This window comes from Toxotes jaculatrix, chromosome 7 (genome assembly GCF_017976425.1).
Source record: "Toxotes jaculatrix isolate fToxJac2 chromosome 7, fToxJac2.pri, whole genome shotgun sequence".
Taxonomy (NCBI): Eukaryota; Metazoa; Chordata; class Actinopteri; family Toxotidae; genus Toxotes; species Toxotes jaculatrix.
In genome coordinates, this window is record NC_054400.1 from 6,610,002 (window position 1) to 6,626,074 (window position 16,073).

Genomic DNA, 16,073 nt, shown 5'->3' on the forward strand with positions numbered 1-16,073 from the left:
CAAAATTCTACTCCAGTGCTGGAATCGTTAGTATTGCAGCCCCCTCTAAGAGTCATTTGCGGGAGTGCTAACATAGCAAATATTTCTTAACACAGCTTTAAAGTCTACAGGACAAGTTTCAGGATATAAGGAAGATTATCAGTTTTTATCTCAGGTAGCTAACAGATAGAGCATTTACAGCTGGGTCTAAAAATTTGAGACCACTGTCCCAATCAAGTCAAAAGTTTGAGATCACTTTCCTATTTGGGGAAAGTGGATTTAGAAGCTTTTCTTTTTGTTACTAGTCACATATTTTTCTAATTAATTAATAATTGACTGCTGATGCTTATTATATTTATTTTTCCCACTCAGTCCTTCTTAATCTCATACTCAGTCCCTTTATCACTATATTGCACTCTCTTCTTTTGCAGTTTTTCTTACATTTACTTGTTTAATTTATAATTAGGCATTTTCTCATGTGGAACAACAAAAGATTATTGCATAATATGAACTTGACAAGAAATATGACCAAGTCATATGGAGAATTACCCTACCATCCACTTATACGCTGGAATTTCTTTGATTCAGTTCAAATACAATAGCCATATTCTTACTCATAGTAAGGATGAATGTAAAAGCCATAGGTAAGTGTTACTTTTGTGAGACTAATAGAGCTGTAAGAGCACACTGGTCTAGGAATACGTATATATGCGAGCACGAGAACATGCTGTGAGTCCAATTTAATGACTAGAGTGATTATTGAGAGTGCTGCTTCTGAGGAAGCCGAGTAGAGAATGGACAAAGAAATGGTCTCTGATCCAGAGAATATGAAAGATTTGCTTTAGAGAATATGATAAATAGAAGAAGAAAGTCCGTGACATGAAGAAAAACAATGACACTGAGAGATACTGCACAGAAAATGACAAAGACAGGATACACACGAACATTGAATGGATTATGCTTATTTTTTTTAGAAATTGATCTTTGTTGTTTACTTATACATTAATTGATGAGAACACAGACACAACAAATGATCCATGAGAGTTTCTCTGACGTTTCATGCTACTGTAACGTGGATTTTAGAAGACTAGCATTGTTTGTATGAAGATTGACATTTTCGCAATAAAACATAGGTAATGATTATTGTGGATTACAACATTGTGTTTTGATTACTTTACTAGTATATTGACCCACAGGACCATGTCCCAAAACCTTAATGTACTCCTGGACAAGACAAGGAAGAAGAGGAGTGAGTGACTTTGCCAATGAATCAGTGCGCGTACGAAAATTGATTTAGTAACACATGCAACTAAAAGCTTATCAGATAACAGTTCCCTAAAATCCCTTTTCATTTTCAGACGAAAAAGAAAGTAAGACAAAAAAATAAATAAACTAGACATTATGTTGTGATGGGATCACACCAACCGCAATGCCAAATAGGTGTGTACAGTGCCAAGGAACACATGACATGATCGTGAGTTTGGTAAAACGAGTGACCTGTGCCAGCGACCTCACAGAGTCAACTTTTGACCTATGTTAGTACTGACATATGGGAACTCCCACTGCTGTTGTGAGTCCTTTGGCCTTCAGCCTTCATTTTGATCTCATCTACACACCTGTACCAATCCGTGACTGCATCTTGCACAGTTGTGACTCTATCACGTTGACATAATTTGTCCACAGAGAGACATATAAACACCTGCCAAATTACTCAAAACTGCCTCTGTGGTAGTTCCCGTTACAGTAGCTGTCTCCAGGACCACATCTCGCCACAATGAGACACACACACACACACACACACACACACACAAACACACACACAAAGACTCACAAGGTGAAAACAAAACCAGCCACACGCTGTCTCAGCTGGTAATAAAATAAAACCAAACAACAAAAACAACTCACCCAACACAATCACTTTCTGAATGAAATACTTTCCAATTTGTTGGTAGTGTGTGGGTTTTTTTTAACACCCTAGAAGCCTAATTATTGGCTTCATCCCAGCTGGAAGAAATGCATCTAATTCTCATTTTATCTTTTGTGCCTTTTCAAGACTGCATAAAATGCATTTGTCAGTTGGAGGCACCGACACATAAACACAAATAAAAAATGAGAGAACAGGCTGAACCAGAGAGGCATACAAAGACAATGAGAATCCTTCATCATTAGAAGGGGACACATACACACTCTGCCTCAACATGAAGTATTGTATGTATGCACTCCCAGAGAACACACACGTATGATGACCAAAGCAGATGCACAGATATGAAATGCAAGAACACAACACTAACGGTCATATGCCATGTGTTTACTTAAGGCCACACATACACTGACACACACACACAGTCACAAAAACAATCAATTCTGCCTCCTTGCTGGTAAAAGGGCATTTGAGGTGAAATCAATGGTGGAGCTTCGTGGAATAAAGGCATCCTGGGCATTCTGTGTGTGTGTGTGTGTGTGTGTGTGTGTGTGTGTGTGTGTGTGTGTGTGTGTGTGTGTGTGTGTGTGTGTGTGTGAGACACAAAGAACAAAATGTGCGTGCGCGGTGTAACCACCAGAGAGGACTAGCTGGTCCTTAGAAGTACATCTCCCCTCTGATCCTAGGAAAAATCCACTAATCCCTACACACAGAGCAAGGCAAACACACACAGAAAGAATGAATGGGACAATAAATTCAGTTGCAATACAAACTCACAAACCAAAAACAAATGGCTATTATAACACAAGTCACATAAAAACATAGAGTGAGAGAAAATGGAGAAAAATGACAGAGAACACAAGCAGAGACAAAAACTTGTTTGCCTTTTGATAATTGCTGTCTCAATCTGTCTCTGTCTATCTATATCTCACACACACATAGCATTTATCCCCTCATCAGTAATCATCTCACTAATTAACTAACCCAACAACGAGAGCACACAGTTCAAGATGACAGCTTTTTAATGAGGGAGATACTAATCACTTTGACCCTCAGTCTGTCAGCATTCCCACTGCTGAAAAATGCTTAAATTCTCAACTGAACATAGATTCAAAGCATCAGATCACTTATATAGCAAGGCTTTTCATAGATTTAGACTGTACTAATTACTTAAGACTGAATTCTCACTGACCTGTAGCTGCATAGAACATGATGATCTTCTATACTGGTTTAGGATTTATGCAGGAAAAACAAAGTCCCACATTACATTTGTGGTAAATGCCATACTGTGGACCTTCCAGTAGAAAATACCTTACATGCTCTAACAACTCTAGGAATCAGGGCTCTACCTGAATCAATTTTTTCCAAGACAGATCTGTTTCGGTAGTTTGGGCCCACATGACGTGAAACACCCTCTTTACTGACAGAGGTGCCACAGTCCGCTCTGGCTGAGGAGTTTAGCTGTCATCACTAGCATTCAGGACTGGAGCAGAAAGCAACAGAGCAAGCAGAAAAAAAGGCTGAAGAGAAGGGGGTGCACGTCTTGCTGCTCCATGTTGGGCTGCTCTGCCTTCGTTTCTTCATAATTTACTCCCATTTTCTACATTTGCATTATTAGAAGAGTATGCAATTTTGAGACAATACTGTGTTTGTGTGGCTTTGTAGCCCGTATCTGTCATCCTGTGCTGTTCTGTGTGCAGCAACACATCAGAAAAAAAGTCATTTGCAGAAGCTCCCCAGCTGATTTTGGCAGCTCACTCTAAAGACACTACAGCACTGGTCTGCTTGGCCAAAAACAAGCTACCACCATGGTTGCCTGCTTTCCACACCCCTTGTTCTTTTTCCTGATTTGATATCTGTGTCTACAATCTCCTTGTTCCGTCATCTTTGAGGATGTCCCAATCAGTAAATGCATTTTGGAAGAGTGGAAAAGCAAGGAGTGTGTCCTACATGTTTTTTTTAACCAGAAAGTATGACAAAATAATATACATTCCCCACTATCACATGCAGTAAACTAGAAACATAGTAGGGACCTCTGCACTGGAAATTATCTGATAACTTTAATCTGCAGCTAAAATGATGTTATTGAAAAAAAGATATACCGGTAACAAGAGGGCCAAAGAAACATTTTTTTTTGTCAAATAACCCATTTCTTTTTACAAAAATCATTTTATCCAGTGTGATGTGAATAATATGATAAGCACAAAAATGCTTTGACTCTTTTCTCTGGTGTTTCTTAATTAATGTAAAGGTCTCTCTTTTTCATGTTCTCCTCTTTTCCTTTTAAAGTGAATCTTGGCTAAGGTACAAAGGGTGGGAGAGTGCATTTAAGTCTGGCCCATTATGTTCAAGGTTCTCTGACTGCTTATTAATATCTAAGCTTGAGTACCAGTGACAAAAACCAATTACAGATGCATCTAGTATGTTTCAGATGTCCATTGTGTTCTTTCAGGCATAATGTTTGTCTATCGGTATCATTTTCATTCAATCACACGCTGTGGCATTGCTACTAGGTCCGTGAACCGGTCTTGGAGCAGCACGCTGCAGTTATTGTACATCAGGAATTTGGAGAAACACATCGGTTATTTTTTATACCATTTCTTCTCTTTTTAACCTGTTTCTACAAACCCTCATCATCCTCTATACGAATATAGAAGCATATAATTGTATAGTTCTGGCGGCACTAAATTTAGCTGAAACTGTTCATTTGCACACAAAATTGTCTCTTTTTTAACAGGGAACTCTAATGAAGGTTTTTATATGAATATAAGAGCTGGTGTTAACTTTTGGGAGGTGACAAATGTCAGCGGATTTTCTAACGTGCCTGAATTATTATCAAGCAATGTGCCTATTGCCTCTGCTGATGTTTGGATTGAAGTCAGTTTAACTGCTAATGAGCCAATGAGCATATGAAATATATTGACTATATTAGTGATGGTTTGATTGATCTCATGTATATTTTCACATTTTATGTTTATGTCTTCTTCCATGCAAGAAAATGAGAAATGAATAAAAGCACTGTGGTGATAACTTGTAGAAAAATACAGTATTCAATAGAATCCATATAAAGTTAAGCTATTTAAGTAGAAGCCAGAACTCAAATACAAAATGTATCTGAACTGGAAGAAGACTTGCCAGTGTAACTTAATAAGCACCGGATGTCCCAGACATCCACAACCACATTTTTAGCTAGTTGTCTGTAGATGTGTAGTCTCATCACAAAGTGACAGAATCATGTATGGTTATGTGAGACTGCAAGACCAGTGACAGGTGATACAGCAAGGATGCCCAGTCCAATTTGGCAAATGTGTGTTGCCTCTTGACTTCTTTGTGCTTTTATCCACATCTCCTGTTACAACCTCTGCTTTTTTCCTCCTGTTTTTCTTCTTACATTCCTTCTCTCTCCTTTCCTGTCTGCCTCTGTCTGTCTCTCTCGCCGTGTCTCTCCATCTCCTCAGCAGTTTATCATAATCACATCACCTCAGTGTGACGGAGCACACTTACGGCTTATTATGTGTCACACACATACACACATGTACGCACTCACGTACAGGAATGAGATCCACTTAAGCCTTATTACATGTCTGACTGTGCTGCTTACATGGGAGATTATCCATGGGACTGTGTGCTGGGGCAGAGGGCAAGAGCTGCAGGTAGGACGGTCACTCTCACTCACACACACACCCACACACTCACATTCACACACACACACAAACAGACACACATATCTCAACTCCGATGCGAACAGAAAGATGAGTGGAATACATGCTTAGGGATTTTTAAATTGGACATTCTTCAGAACGGATACAGGTGAACACAACACATAAGCCAAAATCAATGTCAGAATAGAATTAAGCCAGACCCAAGAACCCTAGATAAGAGAAAAAAAGATATGATGCCATAAAAAAGGAGAAGGTGTTATTTTTTTCCTCCACTATCTTTCTGTAGCAGTACCACACATGCATGTGTACACACCTACACACACACACACACACACACACACACACACACACACACACACACACACACACACACACACACACACACACACACACACACACACACAGCAGTGTTGTACAATAAAGACAGAGACAAAGTGTCTGTAGGGGGACCCAAAGAGGCCACCTCATCACTTCTGTGTGTGTGCTTAATACATCTAATACACACACATTTGGCACACAGCAAACAAGCATGTGTGTGTGCCCATGTACTATGACGGCGTATGTGTGTGTATATATAGCAGAGAGAAATAGTGTGCGCAGTATGTCGGTGAAGTATTTATTTCCCTCTGTCTGTGTGACTGTGTGTGTGTGTCTGTGTTTGTCAGCAGGTAGCTGGACAAAGTGCACCACAGTCTAGCCACTTGTTCTTTTCCTCCAGTGTCCTTAGATGACCTCAGGGGAAATTGTGCACAAAGAAACACACAACTGTGTTCCTGTTCATAATATTTTACTTTATAGTCAGTAGTGTATTGAGTGTGTTATCACAAACCCCCATTGCCATGGACCATCATCCCTAAAAGTGTTTAACATGTACTACATTTGCTCCTAGCTGCTTGCATGTCAAAAATTCTGTCTGCAGTGGAACACACAGAATCAAATCACCCGTCAATGACACGAGAACAAGTGTACTGCTGCCACATTGAGGTCCACTCATTTTATATGAAAAAACTCCTGCTAGTGCTATGTAATTACTTTGTAGATCCAATGTTCTGCAATCAAAGTGTCACAGTTCAATGATACATTCATTTTCTTTCTGCCTTTGCCATAACTCACCTGTCATTCAAGACCCTGCCCTCCTGCCCTGCAGTAACCCCTTTCCCACTTTCCCACCTTCCAGCCACCTCAGTCTTCCCCACCCAGCTCTTGGTATTTATACCTGCCCATTTTCATTCATTCTGTCACACAAGTATCTGCCATCCTCTTCTTGTTTCACATGTATTATTGGAAGGCGATTATTGTCATGCAGAAATATGCTGCTTTCATGTAAAATTGATTTCTTAAAACGTTCTCTGGGAATGATCTCAAAAAAAGTTTCAAACCTCATGTGAAAAGGGGAGTCAGCTGATGTGCCAATTACCATGTTCAGTGTGTTTCAGATTTTCTTTGACTGATTGTGTGAATAGTGAAAAATGTATCCAAACTCGCTCTTTAAAATGTTCTCAATAGTTCTAACCTCATAGGAGTATATTGTTATAGTAATGCTATATCCAGCCACTATATTCTGTGGTGGGGTGTTATTCAGATAGAATGATAAATTTGCACATCTGTCATTTGTCAGCCTGAAATCCCTAAAGTCAGTAAAATGATGAGGCAGAGAATGGGATGCAAATATGTGTGCTTAGTCTAGAATCAGGGGTTCTAAACTTATTTTCACCCAGCAGACCAAAACAAAATTTGTTTCCTGGAATATAAGCCCATGGAAACATATTGCTGCTTATGTGGGGGACCATGTAGGTGACCTCTGAAAGCACACCTGAGAGGCACTGTGGGTACCACACTGCAGCTTGAGAAACTTGGATCTGCTCTGATTTTATGCCTTTTCTGTCATTTTCCTGTCTCCCCAGCCTACATTTCCTCTAAGTTACCCTTTCCTTCTCCTGCTTCTCATTTTCTGTGTTTTCTTCTCTCCTTGGATAAGTCATGAATATTCATGAGGTTGTTATTTGCATTGCTGGCTCCTGAAAGAGGCTGAGTATACAAAGGTGACAGCCGTCAACCTCAGGAGGTGGTGGTGTTGAGAGATGAGAGAGTGTAGATAGAAAAAAATCATAGAACCCAAGGAAAAAGCAAAATGACACAACAGAAAAAAATAACGAATGAAACTGAAGCCAGTTCAATAAAAGCGTGTGTTCCTACCTCAATGTAAACTGTTCTATGTTTGAATCCGTCTTCATGTAGATACCAAACGCCACCGTCTTGCCGAGCCGAACTGGGCTGGGTGGCACCAGAACCTCCACATTTTCATCCAGTGTCAGTTTTTCTCCTTTGGCAGAAACTGGTCCCATGGTCATTACCACAGTACCAGCTTTGAGCATGTCCTGAAGACCCCCATCTACTAGGGGGCTCCACTGTCCTCCAAGGCCCATGCCCAGGCCTCCAAGAGGCCCAACGTTTGCACTCTGACCTCTCCATGGCTCGTTAACAATGAAGGGACACTCTTGACCAGCCCCTTCTACTGGTATAATCGAGTAATAAACATCCACTGATGGTAGAGTCACTTCAGGAGGTCTTTTTCTCACTTGTGGTGGTGTAAACCAAGCTGGGGGAATCTCCAGACGGACAACACAGATGCCAGATGGTCCCACGAGTCGACAGCCCGCCGAGGGTGCTGGTTCACTGGTGTCCCGGATGGCCATGGCTCTGACACATGGCATGAGGGATGGAGGAGGCGGGTCAGGCTCATCCCAACGCCGCCCTACTAAGTAAAACAGTACCTGAAGACAAAGCAAATATATATATAATGTCATAATGGGTTAATTTGTAGATAGACAGCTAGTCAACAATACACTTGACAAAAAAAAAATGTGCTGACAACTGTAATAGAGGGCCAAAATTATGAATCATGCCATATAATCATCTGCCCTAATTTATGAAAAGATTTTCTTTTTCGGTGTAAATAAACAAGTGTTTGCTAACATGCTCACTTTAACTGCCAACTGATTTAACAGAATAAACAGCTTTCTGTCAGAAGTATATGAATTAAATCAATATAGTATATTTATTAATAAGTATTCATTTTACCTCTTCTGACAGTGGCTAACAAGCTTCAAGTAGTCAATAATGACAGATGGAGTCTTGTAATTACCTTTGAATTTGATCATGCTTCTTGTATGAGACATTGAAATATTTAGTACATGTGAAGCCTAAAATCTTATTTAATTGCATGAGAAGATAAAAGAAAATAAAAAGTCAATGAAGATCCAAAGTAAAACATTAAACTGCCAATACCTGTATCCAGGGCCGTGTTGACCCTACTCTGGGAACCACCACTTGACCTTTGACCTTCCAGTTCAGAGTCACCTGGTTGGTTGTCAGCAGCAGGTGCGGTGGTGGACCCTGAATCAGGTCCACTGGGATTGGCTGCTCAGTGCTCACATTTCCATAGCTGCAGTTGACGCTTGGCAGGGATTGTGGGGCGGCAATGCCTGGTTCCAGCTGGTGGAGAAAGAAGGGCTCAGTTCGTGATGATAGGCTGCCATTTCGCATAACCTCCTGATTGGCTTCCCGCAGGAAGAAGGCGGAGTCAGCACCACTTAGCTGGCACTGGACGGGGAGGTAGGTGGGGAGGGAGGATGAGAAACGGGGCTGGGAGGAATCCGGCCCTCCTCCTGGCCCACCTCCTGCTGCTCCTGCCTGGCTGTCAGACACTGAGGAGAGAAAGGCGAAGACAGGAGAAAAGGAAACAAGAAGAGATGACAGACCGAGAAGGGTGGGAGAGGAGAAAAAGAAAAGAAAATGATTAACTGTGTTATAATTATAAAAAACATGCCTCTCATAAAATAGATAATGAATGCAATGCCTGGCTAAAACATATAATGCTTACAATGTTATTTTTTTAACTGAAATCCAAAACAGCTAATCATCTATTAAAGTTAAGACAACAAACAGTGCATAAGTCCACTGACCTGTGAAATGCATTTTTATTGTATACAAGCACTAATAGAAGCACATGCTCAAATCTATCAGCTTTTTCACATAAATTCACACATTATTGGCAAACCGCTGACACAACACACACCACGGTACATAGTGTTTCTTAACAGTTTCCCTACAAGGAGAAGTGAGCATAAACACATTATCTCTGAACCGTGTATACAAGACTGATAGACTCAGCATCTCACAGGGCTCTACATGCATCGCTTTTTTTTATCCCCATTCAAAAAGAATTACACCTGCATATATCAAAAATGACATATTGCTCTTTGGCAGTTCATTTCCATATATTTATATTCACTTTTTTTTATTCATTTCCTGGTGTATTTACCAGACATTTCACAAAGATTGGGAGTTTGGAGCCTGGGATTACTGGGGTTTTGGTTCAGTATCTCATTTCCAAAGAGGACAAGGGGTTACACCGACTGTGCTGTGATGGGAGGGACTTTTGACCCCTACCCTTTATCTTCCATCACTCAGTATTTGTTATTAATCCGCTGTTTTGCTTATCAGCGTTATATTGTTCAGGGCACTGAGCGACCAAACTGGTCACTTTGACACTCTGAATTTGAATGTTAGCTAAATGCTGACATGAGTTGAGTTAAGTTCAGGAAATCTTGGCTCTTTTACAGAGGAGTCTGGCATTAGGTTACTACAAAATCTGAAGGCTATGTTTACAGCCTGTGAGTCGAGTGGTTAGCAGGCTAGTCACCAAATTTTTACAAACCACATGTTTATGCAATTATAGTGCAGCGCAGTGTTTGTGGGAATTGTGGCCAGCAACAACATAGTATGTTGTAGAAAAATATTTGCAGAACACAAACATATGGTATGGCTACTGCTGTAAAAAGGAGTAAAAATGCCACAGAGTGAGTATAAAATAGTGTTTGTCTGTACAAAAATAGATGGGAGGATTTCCATTGAACCTGTGCTGGCTCAAAGGAAGCACACACACGCATAGCAGTGGGTTTGTGTGGAAATGTGTGTGTGTATCTTTGTGTCCTAGGGTAGCAGAGTGTGAAAATATAATGAGGGTGGGACAGCATAGCGCTGTCTGGGGCAAGTCATACCGAGGCAACTTCACAAAAAAATAATAGCAGAGAAATAAAGTGATACCTCAGTGCAACATGAATAAGCAGGCTGGTTTGGTTATGGTGCGTGGGCACGTAGGGATAAGTTTAGAGTGAAAGAGACAGGCAAAGGAAAAGGCAGTGAGAGAGAGAGAGAGAGAGAGAGAGAGAGAGAGAGAGAGAGAGAGAGAGAGAGAGAGAGAGAGAGAGAGAGAGAAAGCAATAGAATAAAGGAAAGAAGAGTGAGGCAGAGGAAAAAGAAAACAAAAAAAGTGAGACGAAGAGGGAAAAAGAAGGGGAAAAAATCTACAAAACAATGTGCACATATAGTACAGTGTGACAGATTGGAGATACTGGTATTTTTATGTCACACAGGATGACTGCATATACTTCACTACAAATGACACCAGCTTGTCTCGGATCGTTGTCCCTGAAGAATCCAAGCAAACTTTTTGAGTAGATGGATATGTCCTCCTGCACTAACACTGTGTACTGTACAGTGTCAGCAAAGCTTTGGAGTGAAAGTTGAGATGGCTGCTGACAAGGGAAAAAAAAAAAAGAAGAAGAAGCTGTTTCTATGTTCAAATTCCTGATTATCCTGGGTGTTATGTGCTTGGTCGTGTACTTTAAGACGCTAAGACCCCTCAGTTAATAGTTAGGCTAACTTGTTTGGGTCATGAGAGGATGTCCAGGAAAAACTTCATGTAGCATTAGAGGTCTACATTATACAAATTAACGCCTGCAGCATGGGAGTCAAAGAATGCTGGCACTTCATGTTTTGGAGTCTACCATCCATAAAGGTTGAGAGCCACATGCACAAAAAAATAAATAAATAAACAAGCAAATAAATAAAATGTTGCCACAATGAATTTTCAAATGTGCAGCAGCTTGTGACCATCAGCTGCTGACTGACAGGTTCAGCAGTCACAAACTGCTGGTCATGTGGTCAGAACATATCTTAGCGCATTCGCTTCAATAAGCTGTAAGCTTGTAGCAGCAAGCTTTTTTTTCTTTTATTTCTTTCCCCTTATCATGGGTGTCCTTGAGGTGCAAAGGCCTGCTTGTGTGTCTGTGTGTGTGTCCACAGGAGTCTTTTGAAGCATATGTCCCAATCCCGGACAGGGACCTCGAACAGCTGACACACACACAGAGCTTTCTCATGTAGGCAAAGGTTGACCCTTGGATGAAATCGTTAACATTATATAATACAAATAGGAAAAAACTCCCCCTTTCTTCTATCTCAGATCATATTTCTTTCCTTTATTCATCAATGATCAGGGTTTTTACAACAGGCAATTAGAATAATTTGTTTTATCTTGTTGCTGATGCTGCCTCTTGGTCCCTTATGGTAGGTTATGGTAGTAATTTGAAAATATAAGCTTCAATTGTTGTCACCACTGTAATGTTTTCTGGACAGCATGAACTTTAAAAATCAGTATGTAAATGCAACTGACGTGAGAGACTAATCTCAGCTCAATAGGTGGCGCTATACTACAAGTCAGGGTTAGCGCTTTGAAATCTGGCGTTCTAACACTGGTGTGCCATTGGCCTCCACTGAACCTGGCATGGTCCAGATTCCCTGGCATCATTACTTTGGCAACCAACAACCACAACAGGAGTCCATACCCGCTGTGTCCTGCTGCACAGAGTGTGTATGTGTGTGTGTGATAGAGCAAATGTATGTGTGTGTAAATGTATGACTGCTCTAGTGTATGTGCATGCATGGTTAAGTAAGTCTACATGTTTGTGCGACAAGTCCAAAAGTGGATGTGTGGATATATTGTATGCGTACTAGTGGAAATGTGATCATGACTGAGGTAAGGTTAACTGTGTGTGTGTGTGTGTGTCTATGTCTGTGTGTCTTTATGTGTGTGTCTGTGTTTTTGTGTGTGTGGAAAACTGGACAGGAACAAAGCCAGATGTACAGAGATTTGACAAGGCCCATCTGTGGTCCTTTTTTCCCCCAAAAAATGCCCACCCTGCTTTATTTCCAAGTACACACACACACACACACACACACACACACATACACATACATACATACACACACAGCCAATAATCAGAACACAGTGGAGCGTGTAGGACAGAAAGAAAGAGAAAGGAAGAAAGACAGGGAGAAGAAAAGCCAGATGGGTACAAGAGAAAAGGAGAGATACCAAGATGTGATAATGGTATCAGTGCTGCTTGATATTGTGTTGGTTAAATATTGACTCAGATTTTTATATTTAATTAGAGACAGGCACACACATACACATATACACACATGATTGGGGCTATCTTTCATATCAGATTTGAGTCTGTCTGCTAGTGTCTGCGTTTAGACAAACTCAGTGAAAGGCCAGCCATGCCATGACTTTGTCTGTGACTGCAAGTCATTACACAAGAACACACAGAAACATGAACTTGAATATGAACATATTTACACAAACATAATCCATAGTTCCATTTAATTTGTCTATGCCTTCTTTAAGTTTCATTTTCATCAGGTGCTGGATTGACATGCCAGGCCATGTATTGCCAAAGCAGAAGGTGTCAAAAGGCCACAGAATGTTATTTGTGATTTTCTGTTACTCCCAATTTCCCATAATATATGACAACTGTCAATAAACTACCTCTGCTCTCTGCTCCCCTCCATCTGTTTGGTTTTCTATATACCAGTCCTACAATTTTTCTTACTTAGGTTTTTCTTTCTTTAGACTGACGTTTAAATTGCTTCTCACCTACACCTGAGGCATGTTTTTGCTAATGTTTTACTGTATAAAAAACAAAATTGCTTTCATACACACTTCTTTATTTTTAACTGTTGAGCAAAGCTATCTGGATATTTCCACTTCTGTTTTCCTTCCTCTCTAAACTATTAAAATACAAGAAAATGTCCAAAACTGAATGTTTGATGAAAAACATCAAAACATCAGTTTGCTCTTCCTTCAGTCAAAGCTTTTATCCACAGAAGCAAATTCACCCCCTCCAAAAAAGAAGGAAAAAAAAAGACACAGCAAAGAAAAATCCATCATGGGTGAATTTCCTGAAAAGAATGAATTCCATTGATCACACAGATGGCACACAAAGAGAGGAAACACAAAGAGATATGGAGAGTGAGAGAGATACAGATGGATATGGACAAATATATAGACAGAGATGGCATGAGATGTGGAAGAAAGAAAGGAAGGACTGGTGAGGATGAGGGATAACAGGGTGAAAGAGGATGAGAGAGGGATGAGGTTTCTATTTCTGAGCAGAACATTCATCACAAGCATGGGGTTTATTTTGGTGGTCTCTCTTTCTCTCTGCCCTTCTCTCTCTGTCTGTCTCCCTGTCTCCCACCTTGCACTCTGCCTGTTTGCCGGTGTTGATGTCAAAATTGTTAAGATGTTAAAGGGGACATAAATATCAATTGACCAATCATGGAGAGTACTGCTCAGCCCGTGAAAGCAGCTGTATAGTGTCTTCTGTGGCTCTGTAAGACTTTTGTCAAGTCTGACAAAATAACCCCCGATGATGTCAACGTGATGGGCTAGCTGGGCCTGAGCTTGGAGACTACAAATGTATTACTGAAAACATGTGTTACAAAATGGAGAGGTAATGTCTGAAAGACATAGGTTTTTGTGTGGCCAAAGCATCTAATGAAAAAAATGTGTTATTTGAATTGTGGAAAATGTAGGATTCAGATGTCTTGGACTTTATGTGTGCAAAACTAAATTGCTGGAGTACCACTTCAACCATTTTTGAGCTGATAAAAAGTTTCAGTTAGTTCTTGGATTATGGAAGTCATCTGCTGTCATTCACAATATGATGATTTACTGGGGACATGTGGATGACTTTGGCGGTGTGTAATTTATAAATTCACAACCTGATTTTATTACAATGGCTTCAAACGGGTCTACACACTATGAACGTTTTGAACTTAACCATAAGCTACAGCATGTTTCAAGACATTTTGGGTGATCTGACAATAGAGCCAGTCACCAAAAAGCTTGCTCAGTTTCTGGTGTAACACACAATTTACAGAGATGGGTGCCAAAATAGTTGGGCATAACCTGGAGAAAGTATGTCCAACACTTTACAACGTTATGAAACTGAGTGCAATAGCCCTGCAAGAACCTGGCCATAAGAAGACTTGTAATGGATTCAAGACTGTGTCAGAAAGGTATTGTTGCAGCTCTGCAAATTTTTTAGACCGTGATATGGACGCACTCCATTAAATGTAAGGTGTTCCTTATATTTTGTTCAGCTAAGACTATGCATGTCTCTTTTATGACCTCTGAACTTCCTTGCTGATGCAGTTTGTCTGTGTTTGGGGTACGCTGTCCTGCTGACACATGAAAAAAATCTGAGCTTATTTGGACCAATCCCCTCTCAGTTCAGGAGCATTTGTTCTCTTTGAAGCTCTCTTTGTTGTTTAAATGCTGACTGCCAGACCTCTTTAATCGCTGACTAATGCTGCTAATTGGAATTCATCCTAACATGACAAAGCTTTTGAGCAGTTTTTGTAATTGTGATTAAGTTACCTCTGAGTTTGTCCTTGTCCATAGTGTGTTTACAGAATTTTCTCTCCCCCTGGTAGAATAATCCCCAATACTCCCACACACATACACACACCACTTGTTGATTGATGTCCCTGTCATTGGGTCAGTGGAGTCACATTTCCCCAGATATGGTCTGACTACAATCTCTCTCCTCTGCCACTAACCCCCCCACCCCCACCCAGCCCAACTTGCTTGGACCCAATATGCCCCTTTCTCTTTCTATCTGTCTGCCTCTTTTTCTCAATTTCTTCGTCTATACCTCCCTGTATTAGCTTTCCTCCCCTGTTTGTCTTTACCTTCTTTGTTCCTTCCATTCTGTCTCCCTCTGTTTTTGTCATTGCACCTTACCATAGGTGTAATTTAATGGGAAGACATGTCATAGCTAATAATTTTGTATAAATCATCTGCCTCCATCAGTTAACTCTGTCACGCGTCTGCACCGCTCTCACACTTTTTGAACATGTGAGCGAAACAGACAGACAACAGGAGACAGAAGTCTGTGGGGTAAATTTATTCCCACTTCTCACATACAGTAGGTGCAGCCATGCAGCAGACCAGTAAGTTAATCAATGACAAAGTTGCTCTCATCAACATTTTCTAACTACATTGACTTTATTCATTGCAGTTCACTTGCACTATCAGTGTCTTCCCAGATTCACCATAACTTTGAAGGCGAATGTTAATTCACATCAACATATTAGTCTCACAGCAAACATCAGTTTCAGGGTGCTTCGTAGCTATCTGTGGTATTTCCTCCACAGGTGATAATGAATTCTCAATTTAATTACTTGAAACCCCTTGGTGACTTACATCCAGTTTAAGTGGGGATATTTATTCACTTATTTATTTCACATTTAAATTTATCATCAGTGACAGAATGACTTTGTTTCTTGTCATTCTACTGTACTGTACATCAGACGCA

At 40.4% G+C, this 16,073-nt stretch overlaps 1 protein-coding gene across 1 annotated transcript in view; it reads right to left on the minus strand.

Annotated features, from left to right (window-relative positions):
- The window catches only part of si:dkey-215k6.1 (transmembrane protein 132C), a 215,121-nt gene that overhangs the window by 131,121 nt on the left and 67,927 nt on the right, over nucleotides 1-16,073 (minus strand). Inside the window, exons 2-3 of the mRNA XM_041042341.1 lie at nucleotides 8,851-9,269; nucleotides 7,759-8,336 (exon numbers count right to left, since the gene is read on the minus strand). Of these exons, the coding sequence (XP_040898275.1) occupies nucleotides 7,759-8,336; nucleotides 8,851-9,269 (997 nt within the window). The remainder of the gene's footprint in view (nucleotides 1-7,758; nucleotides 8,337-8,850; nucleotides 9,270-16,073) is intronic.